General features: G+C 40.8%; 1 protein-coding gene across 2 annotated transcripts in view; it reads right to left on the bottom strand.

The window, feature by feature from the left end:
- Positions 1–1,239: 1,239 nt before the first annotated feature.
- CRTC1 (CREB regulated transcription coactivator 1) overlaps positions 1,240–10,438 on the bottom strand; it is a 194,316-nt gene continuing 185,117 nt past the window's right edge. For both annotated transcript variants that reach the window (XM_040322959.1, XM_040322969.1), the window contains 2 exons: positions 3,791–3,968; positions 1,240–3,671 (listed from right to left, as the gene is read on the bottom strand). In XM_040322959.1, the coding sequence (XP_040178893.1) occupies positions 3,460–3,671; positions 3,791–3,968 (390 nt within the window). In that variant the 3' untranslated portion in view covers positions 1,240–3,459. The remainder of the gene's footprint in view (positions 3,672–3,790; positions 3,969–10,438) is intronic.

The following is a 10,438-nucleotide window of genomic DNA, read 5'->3' as shown; positions in this document are numbered from 1 at the left end:
TGTACCTGTACTTAAGACAGGAAAGTATATACAGTTTATGCAGACTTGGTTGGTACTAGATGGCAACTCAATAGAAAATAAAATAAAAAAAGGAGCGTAAAAAAAAACACCAGGACTCCCAACGAAGAATATATGTCAATTACTTCTGTCCTAAAATAAAAAAATGCCATGGATCGGAGAAAAAAAACCTAGCTGTATTTTATGTCTTTTTGATAGAACACCACAGGCAACATTAAAAATGAACACACTTGGCAACAAGCCAAGTGACTGCATAGTTTTAAACCGAAAAAATATATATTTATAAAACTACCTTTTTATGTTAAAAGGAGAGCTCATGCTATAATATTCTGAAGCATTAGAATGTAATAGACCATTTTGAAATGCTCAAGTTTAATGCAGGTGTTGGTTATCAAATACCGGTACATCTTTTTCACCGAGAAGACATGACTCGCACTGTCACTATTTTATGGGTAAAAAAATTCTATAAAGCAAAGAACTGCACTTTTTTTCTGTTACTTTTGACTGCAAATGACACTGGAAAGAGGCAAACATAGCTATACAGCTATAGATTTATTTGTAATAAATCACAAAACTTCTTGAATGTCAAGAATCAAGTTGACATCAGGTCACTTAATGACATCGCTTTTTTTTGTTACTACATCCTTAAGATGGCCATGCACATTACACGATGATCATATAAGCTCTGTACAATTTTCTTTGAATTTACCAAGAGTTTAGTGCAAAAGCATACCTAAATAATCCAGTTTACCATATTTTTAAATGGTTTGAACCTCTTCTTCCTAGTTGTTGGTATATCTAAAGTTGATTGTATGAATGTGCATCACCAGCTTTGGACACGTGCTAGTTTTACATAAGAAAATAAAAAGTTGTTTGCATGTCTTAAGTAACTGCACCACCGAATATCACCAGATAAGGTGGATTGTGGGCAAGCAAATTTTAGCTACAAGAGATGCTACATGTAAAGCTGGCCGCAGACTAATTTTTTTTTTTGCTCAGTCAGCGGGCTGAATAGAAAAGTAAAACAAATCGATTCCTCCATTAGATCAACTTCATCTATGGCCAGCCTAAGCCTAGTATAGTAAAAACACAGTTTAACAAGACATGTCAAATCTCCATTGGACTGCTGATAGACATATTAGCAGTTCTTGAAGAGCCTTTGATTACAAATCAAATGGGCAAGACATTTTTACATCCAAAATGGTCATAATTACTCAAGGCTCAGATTTTTTTTTTATTTAATAAAAAATATCAAATAGTATATTTATAGTAAAAGCATGAACCACCTTCAGAACAGTTGGAACACTTATAATTTTGGCTTTGGTGCGACTTAACAAAAGTACCTTCATTTCTTGCACCAATGAGATTAATAACCAAGAGTGCTTACATCTTCAAGCTCACTGGAAAGAACTCAATCTATACACAAACATTCCTGTGATGTGACTGGATTTGCTATTTACAAAATATACAGACATACACACACTTGAACTTGCATACAAATATGCATAAAGTAATATTTGCAGCAATGCTATACGTGGAGAAATTGCAAACATTTCCTGAATGCGTTCATAGGTGGTATTTGATCTGTGAACGTTCACATGCTATGTTCCCAATCATCATGGTGTATTATGCTCCGATCTATTTCTGCTGGGGGTTCCATACTATCAGACTACAACCTCCAATTCCACTTGTCAACTGCCTCAGTCTGAAAGGAAGCATGGCGATTGCTTGATTATTTAAGTTCTGCTTACAAAATTCTGGAGGTAAATAAAAAGTGGTGTGCTTCCACAGAAACAAATTTATGGTATTGGATAAGTGGAAGTTGATTTAACAAAAAAAAATTCTGTCACAAGCAATCTTTGTGACATTTCTGGTTAACACCAGATTAAAACCAGTGGTCTAGAACTTTACGCAAGGCCCCTTGTTAAGGATCATTTGTTACTTCAGCTAAAACCATAAAAACAAGATGTTTGATTCTTCCAAATTTCATGGTAAGGGGTTTCCATTAGCAGTAGCAATTTTGTTCTAATGCTACCATACGAGTACATATTCAAAAGCACACAATCCATACATTTGAATCTCACGCCCTTTCACAAAGCTTGCAGCTGCCTCCACCCTGTTTGATAGAACTACATTTTGTTTGCGGACATTTCTAACTCATTTAAAAAATAAAAATTCCCGGCAGTGCTTTTAATTTTTAAAATTGATAATATACAGAATTGGGTCTAAAGCCCAATAGAGTTTAGTTTGCAAATGTTTTTAGGTTTTCTTTGCAAAACAAAACTGAAAGCCAGCTGACAATGACCAATGTACCCTAGCCAAGAATTTTCACCCATAGCGTAACAAACTTCTTTTAATGCAGATGAGAAGTGAGTTACAATAAAATATGCAGAGGCAAGCCCTGTTGGTTTTATCAACAACGAAAAAGGGAATAAAAAGGTATCACACTGCTGTATCCACTCTGCGACATCTAGAAGCAAGGCTGACACAGAGATTAATTTACAAATTTGGGTTGCTGGTCTATTTTTTTTTTCATTTTTCAATGGGAGTATATTCTAAGATTAGGCATATTACAGATTTTCTAGAGTGAATGACTTGAATAGTAAAAAGTATACTGCATTCCCTTTTCAATGATTGCGATAATTGCATTTCCAGTTTGCATAAACATCTAAAAAATGCTGAATGTTTTTGTTGACATTATGATATAAACTCTGCATGTTGATACAATTAAATAGAATAAAAAAAAATTAAATAGCAGTACTTAAAATATGGCTGACAGACCTTCTGCCGACAACCAAAAAAATGTTACAAATAAAATGTATGATTTCTAAATGTGGAGTAAAAAAAACAACTTGTAGAATATCACATGCATGCTGCAGATGCAATTTCATTGTCTCCTTCGGTCACCATACTTGTGTGCTCCGGCACAGAAACACCATTGCATTTTGGACTAGCTTTTTTAACTTGTGAAGACTGCCTGAAGGATTGATGGCACAGTTTTAGTGACAATGAATTTAACCACCTTGGGAGCAAGCAAGTCCAGCCTTTTATTTACCGTTGTTTAAAAAATCTGGATGCAGCAATGTATTCTTTGTAAAGGCCTGGAATTTAACATAATCACAGCCTTCATTTCTTAGTCTCAGTCAATATAATTCCCATGCCAAATTGTAGTGGGGCAATCCTGCACAAGGAAAGGTTTGTGATGAAATTGGTAAATGCATATGTAGTCCTTCATCCAAGTGGCAATGAGTGAATTACAAGGTCTAAACATGGTGCACAATGATGGATTCGTAGCATTGCAAGCTTGGGACAAGATTGTACTCATTGCACATCACAGAGCGATACCTCTCAGCGGTTGCCTTGGACATGGCTGACCGGCTGAACGTTTTATGCTCAGCTGAAAAAACGGCCATCATTATGGTGAATATGGGAATATACAGTCTACAGTCGGTCCATTCTGAAAGTGTCTTCTGTGGCAGGGTCAGCCAAGACCATATCTGGATCATTTAGCATGTGCAGACCATCCAATGTCAAAGGGTCAATTTTCAGTTCGTCCAAAGGAAACTGTGAATCAGAATCAAAGCTCACATCTCCTACACCAGCCAGAGTACTGGTAAGTTCTTTTGATAAGCTTGGAGGAGACTCTCCTGTAACTAACACAAAAAAATGCATATTTTCATAAAAATCACTCAAATATTATTAAACGTAACATGCAACACGCCTATACATTTACAGAGCATCCAAAAAGCACAGCTGTAAAAGATATACATACCTGTGAGAATGATGTTGGGTATGTTGCCGTGACTGGAATAATTTAGCTGCGAGTCATGTAAGCTACCATGACTGCTTGTCAGTCCCATCATAGCTGCCTGAGAGTAGTTAAGGGTTGAGCAAGGACTGTACAGACTGTTGGAGCTAATTGCATTTTCAATCATATTAAACTGCTCAAGCTGCAAAAAGAAAAGCAAAAGGATCTTATAACACACTGCTGAGAGATACAATCCCTTAAATATAATCATATTCTAAATGTCAAACAAGTATCCAAAGGTACCTCAATATGTGGCAAAAGATTTCAGGCAAAAAATTCACCAAAAGCACAATTTTCATTGAACCCAGACTTCTTGAAATCTTGACCCAAAGCCTGCTCCCTGCGCAGGTACAACTCAATCCACTAGTCAACAATTCAATACCAGAGCCTCTATTGACTACTGGGACTTGTGTATTGAGCCATTAAATGGCAGATCGGGGCTACAATCTAAACTAACAGTCAAAGCTTACAACTTGTGGACACATGTTTAGTGCCATAATATTTGTTAAAATACCAATATGTATATGCATAGACTATGGACATTAAATGATTTACATTTTATTTAAAGAAAAGTAAAAAAGCCATTGCTGACCTCTCTGGCTGCATGTACTGTGAAGGAATTCATTGTAGTAAAAGTAAAATTTCAGTTGGTTTATAGCAGCGTACAAATGACTGATGTGTGCTTACATTATAAGTCTGCCAAGACTCTGCTTCCATAGAAAATAATGAGTAAAGATTGCGATTTCAGTACCTCTGCTGTGTAATTTAAAGAATAATTTCTCCACAGTGCTACCTACTGAGGTGAATGAGGCCTTGTGCTTTTATACATTTTTCAGAATATATAAATTTAATGTGCATAGTTGGGCAAATGGTCACTTTAAATCAATGAGATGCAGTGTACCCAAGAGACTAAAAGCAACCCGAGTCTGTTTGGGTCCACACACCAACCTTGGATCTGGGGGTCGAGAGTGCTTACTAAATGAGTGCCATAATGTCAGTTTGTGCCTGCATAAACATGTGTATAGAAAAATTTGTTTCCTAAATGTAGAAAAAAGGTCACATTCTCGCTTCCATGGCAATTGGGATGCAAAGAAAAATATCTACTGCCATGAGCAACAATTTTTATTTTTTTCCCCCCACGAAGAATGCTCTTTAATAAGAACAAATGATTCATCCTTGATTGGATGTTGTGAAAAACTGACATTTCTACATCTAAATAATAATAATAATAATAATAAAAAAAAAAAATAAAAAAAAAAAAAATGACTGTAGGCTACTACAGACAAGCTATTTTTCTTTTGTCAAAAAATGTCAGTGGTGGGTAAAAGAGGGGAAGTGCATTCAAATTTCCAGGTTTGAAGATTTACATGAAATGTAATGAAGGTGTTTAACCACTTAAGCCCCGGACCATATTGCTGCCTAAAGACCCAAGGATAAAAACTTGGTTTTTTGAGGGAAAAGCAGGCTGAGTCACGTTAGTTTTCCCTGTTGTTCCTTGGTAGTTTGCTTTTTTGTGCTCTCCTTTTTTCTTTTCCTTCTATTTTCTTTCCCTGACTTGATTTATCTATTTACAGGTATGTCTTCTGCGCTTAGACGCTTCCCTGACGGGTCAGTATTTGGCGCATTACAAATCCAATAAATCAATCAATCAATCAAGGGGTTTTTACAGTTCGGGACTGCGTCGCTTTAACAGACAATTGCGCGGTCGTGCGACGTGGCTCCCAAACAAAATTGGCATCCTTTTTTCCCCACAAATAGAGTTTTCTTTTGGTGGTATTTGATCACCTCTGCGGTTTTTATTTTTTGCACTATAAACAAAAATAGAGCGACAATTTTGAAAAAAATGCAATATTTTTTACTTTTTGCTGTAATAAATATCCCCCAAAAACATATATACATTTTTTTTTTTCCTCAGTTTAGGCCAATACGTATTCTTCTACCTATTTTTGGTAAAAAAAAAAAATCGCAATAATCGTTTATCGGTTGGTTTGCGCAAAGTTTATAGCGTTTACAAAATAGGGGATAGTTTTTTTTTTTTTTTTTTACTACTAATGGCGGCAATCAGCGATTTTTTTCGTGACTGCGACATTATGGCGGACACTTCGGACAATTTTGACACATTTTTGGGACCATTGTCATTTTCACAGCAAAAAATGCATTTAAATTGCATTCTTTATTGTGAAAATGACAGTTGCAGTTTGGGAGTTAAACACAGGGGGCGCTGTAACATTTAGGGATCACTGTGTGTGTGTTTACTAGTGTAGGGGGGTGTGGCTGTAGGAATGACATCATCGATCGGATCTCCCCTATAAAGGGGATCACCCGATCGATGCGCCGCCACAGTGAAGCACAGGGAAGCCGTGTTTACACATGGCTCTCCCCGTTCTTCAGCTCCGGGGAGCGATCGCGACGGAGCGGCTAAAAACAAATAGCCGCGCCATCGTCCCGGATCGCTCCCCGAGCGGACCCGACCTCCGCATGTACCGGGGGGGGGGGTCCCGATCGGACCCCCCACCCACGTCTAGCAGAGGACGTACAGGTACGTTGATGTGCCTGTCCGTGCCATTCTGCTGACGTATATGTACATGAGGAGGTCGGGAAGTGGTTAAATAGGGGAGTCCTCGCAGGAAAATGCATAGGTATTCGGAAGACACACTGACCTCGTTGAAGGGCTGTCTCCCCAAGTACACTGAAGTGTATGTAAACTATGATCAAGAAGAACTGCTCTTATTTGCTCCCTTTTGGTCTGTTAAATGTAGAATTGAAAGTGTGGTATTATATCTGTTTGATGAGCACAAATACCCATTGATCCAGTCAAAATCCTTGTAAGCCAATAACATCCTGTGCTTTATGCCTCTGCTGTACTCTGATCAGTTATATTGTCCCTAGTTGTCTTCGAGGATTACAAAATACCTCTTTCCCTTTTTTATGGAGAATAGGGGAGGAGGGAGGTATTCTGTAGCCCTAACATACTTCTAGTCCTAGGGTGACAAAGCTGTTCCCCAACATGACAGAAAATGCGTTATTAGCAGTTTCACCAGGAGTCTGTAAAAAAGAAAAAAAAAAAAAAGAAATTTTGACTTGTCTGTAAACTCTGCATCTTGGAGTACCGTATAGGACAAAGGCAACTTAGGGTTATCATAACCCATGGTTATATGCTTGTACCTTCAAGTGATTGGACACTGGCAAGCTTTCGAGGACACGCCACGCAGGGGCACCACCCTTATACTGTAATCCTACTCACGAGTCCTTCATTTTGTAGCAGCAATGCAGAACAAGGAGAATTTACAGGCAAGTGTAAGACCCTCTGAACTTAGAGTTGTAAAGGTAAAAGTTTTTTTACCTTAATGCATCCTATGCATTAAGGTAAAAAAACATCTGACAGCACCGCCCCCCCCCCCCCCCGAGCCCCTGTTTTACTTACCTCACCGTTCGAAAGTCCCGGGCGCGTGCTTGTCATCCTGCTCGGTTCCCAGCCTGGCCGTTGATTGGCTAGGCTGGGCGGATTGATAGCAGCGCAGCCATTGGCTGGCGCTGCTGTCAATCACAGCGGATGACGCGGCGCGCCGGGGGGCGGGGCCGAGTGATACAGTCGGCGGCTATGGCCGCTGCTGTATCACGGGAGCGCGCTCGCAAAAGCTTTCGACCATGCGAGGGAGCTCGCATGAACGTGGAAAGCTTTTGCGAGGAGGAGCCGAGACAGCCGCTGAGGGACCCCAGAAGACACGGATCCGGGTCACTCTGTGCAAAACGATCTGCACAGTGGAGGTAAGTAGAACATGTATGTTATTTAAAAAAAAAAAAAATTGTACCTTTAGTGTTCCTTTAATCGTACAGTACAGGACACAGGCAACTTATTCATACACCATGGGAGATCTCAAAGCAAAGAATAAAAGGGAGGACAACTAGGCAACAGAACTGTTCCTATGGGCCAAACAACCACAGGAGTGAAAATTACCCAAGGTGGTGCTGCAGGTACCTTGCAGCTGAAGCCTGCACCATGAAAAGGCAAAACATGTACTTGGTAACTAGAGGATATAAACAGAAGACCAGGTCACAGCCCAACGGAGTTGGAGAAAGGGCAGAAAGAAGCACCTTAACTTTATAAGGATTCTAGGCAAAGTGGCATTAAAAGTGTGCAACCAAGTTTCCACATACTATACTTTAAGTTCATCTTTCCTTGCCCCTATGGCCAAGATCAAAACTCAATGGCAGACTGATTTACCCGCAGCGGCGGGGGACCGATTTCCCAGGAGATCAGGACGCTGCCCCATCTCCAGAAGTGGGGTAGGGGACTTGTCAAAAAACAGGTCCCTGTTCCCACCTCCCCGAAAAAAGCCAAAATGTGGCAGAAGTAGAGGATGCGTATAAGCGAAAGTTCCACTTTTGGGTGGAACGCGGCTTTAGGTTCTATAATCACCAGCTGTTTCGTTAACCACTTAAAGCGTAGTTCCGCACAAAAATTGAACTTCCTCTTTAACCACTTAAGGACCAAGCCTGTTTTTCAGACTCTGTGTTTAGGAGTTTAAAATATTTTTTTTTTTGCTAGAAAATTACTTAGAACCCGCAAACATTATATAATGTTTTTTTTTTCTAACACCCTAGAGAATAAAATGGCGGTCATTGCAATACTTTTTGTCACACCGTATTTGTGCAGCGGTCTTACAAACGCACTTTTTTTTATAAAAAAATAAGACAACAGTAAAGTTAGCCTTTCGCCGCCCATAATAATCAAGTGGCGGAACAGCGGATATGATTGTTCTGATGGTGTAGGGAAACGCCGGCTGAAACTGCCGATATCTGAATGTCTGTCTGTAGCTGCAGGTATCATTCAGATATAGCCCCACAAAGTCAAGGACGTCATATTTTCAAAATTCGGATTTCGGATTTCGGATTTCCGCTTTAACCACTTAAGACCCGGACCAAAATGCAGCTAAAGGACCAGGCCAGGTTTTGCGATTAGGCACTGCGTCGCTTTAACAGACAATTGCGCGGTCGTGCGACGTGGCTCCCAAACAAAATTGGCATTCTTTTTTTCCCACAAATAGAGCTTTCTTTTGGTGGCATTTGATCACCTCTGCAGTTTTTATTTTTTGCGCTATAAACAAAAATAGAGCGACAATTTTGAAAAAAATGCAATATTTTTTACTTTTTGCTATAATAAATATCCCCCAAAAATATATATTAAAAAAAAAAAAAACCTCAGTTAAGGCTGATACGTATTCTTCTACCTATTTTTTTCTTCTACCTACCTAAGTGCAGTAAGTAAGGATTTAATTAAAAGTAATTTCGTACACAGTAAATTGGTTACTCACAAACACAGTGATAACACAGGCAAGATAGGGCAAAACGGCTGGTCCAGTGTCACAGCGTGTCATCTGCAGCTACAGGGGCTTCAAAAACGGCTTGTCTCATTCATGGCACCGTAGGAGATGGAAGTCCAAAACATTAGGGAGCCTTTGGGGGACCACAAGAGATCCAGAAGCCGTGGAGCAGCGGCGATACGTTGCGTTCGACGCTGGAACGCACGCCGTTTTGAAGCAGCGTCCACGGCTTCTGGATCTCTTGTGGTCCCCCAAAGGCTCCCTAATGTTTTGGACTTCCATCTCCTACGGTGCCATGAATGAGACAAGCCGTTTTTGAAGCCCCTGTAGCTGCAGATGACACGCTGTGACACTGGACCAGCCGTTTTGCCCTATCTTGCCTGTGTTATCACTGTGTTTGTGAGTAACCAATTTACTGTGTACGAAATTACTTTTAATTAAATCCTTACTTACTGCACTTAGTTTGGCGCATTTTCCTTCTTGTTTGTATATACCTGTCCAGGGCGCCTGTGATGTCCTCACCCAAAGAGGACCCGTCCCTCGGCTCTGGCTGGAGGTGCTGGTATCTTCAGTAAGGGAATCAGCAAATGAAGCCTTTGCTGCTTCACAGCCAGGTTCCCTACGATGCATGCGCGTGTCACGCTGCAAGGCCTGACTGGTCCCTGCCGTCTTCTGGGACCTGTGTCTCCCAGAAGACAGCTGAGAGGATGGAGGAGAAGCCAGACATGGCGTAGATTGCCACAGATACTGCAGTGATCTGTTGCCGGAAGTGGGAACAAATACCTGTATTAAACAGGTATCTGCTCCCCCCTTCCCCCTGAAAAGGTGCCAAATGTGACACCGGAGGGGGGGGGAGAAACCGGATAAGCGGAAGTTCCATTTTTGGGTGAAACTCTTTAAGTACAGTAGGTGTTTGTGATATTGTGTTTTTAGCACGACAGCATCGCGCTGATTCTCGGCGAGATGGTGCCGAGATCTCGCCGACACCTCGCACTCACTGGAATAGTGACAGCACATCCCAGCAAGCGCGTCATAGAAGCGACGGGAGATCCGACTTGGATTCCCGCCAATTCTACACGTGTGCGGCGTTTGTTATGAATCCTGAGGGGGAAGTCCCCGCCGGATTTTAAATAAAAATCCGGCATGGGTTCCCCCCTCAGGAGCATACCGGGCCCTTAGGTCTGTTATGGGTTGTAAGGAGAGCCCCCCCTACGCCGAAAAAAAACGGCGTAGGGGGTCCCCCTACAATCCATACCAGACCCGTATCCAAAGCACGCTACCCGGCCAG

This window comes from Rana temporaria, chromosome 1, assembly GCF_905171775.1.
Source record: "Rana temporaria chromosome 1, aRanTem1.1, whole genome shotgun sequence".
In the NCBI taxonomy this organism is placed as follows: Eukaryota; Metazoa; Chordata; class Amphibia; order Anura; family Ranidae; genus Rana; species Rana temporaria.
The sequence above is the reverse complement of the archived record's forward strand: the minus strand, read 5'-3'. Positions and strand labels throughout refer to the sequence as shown.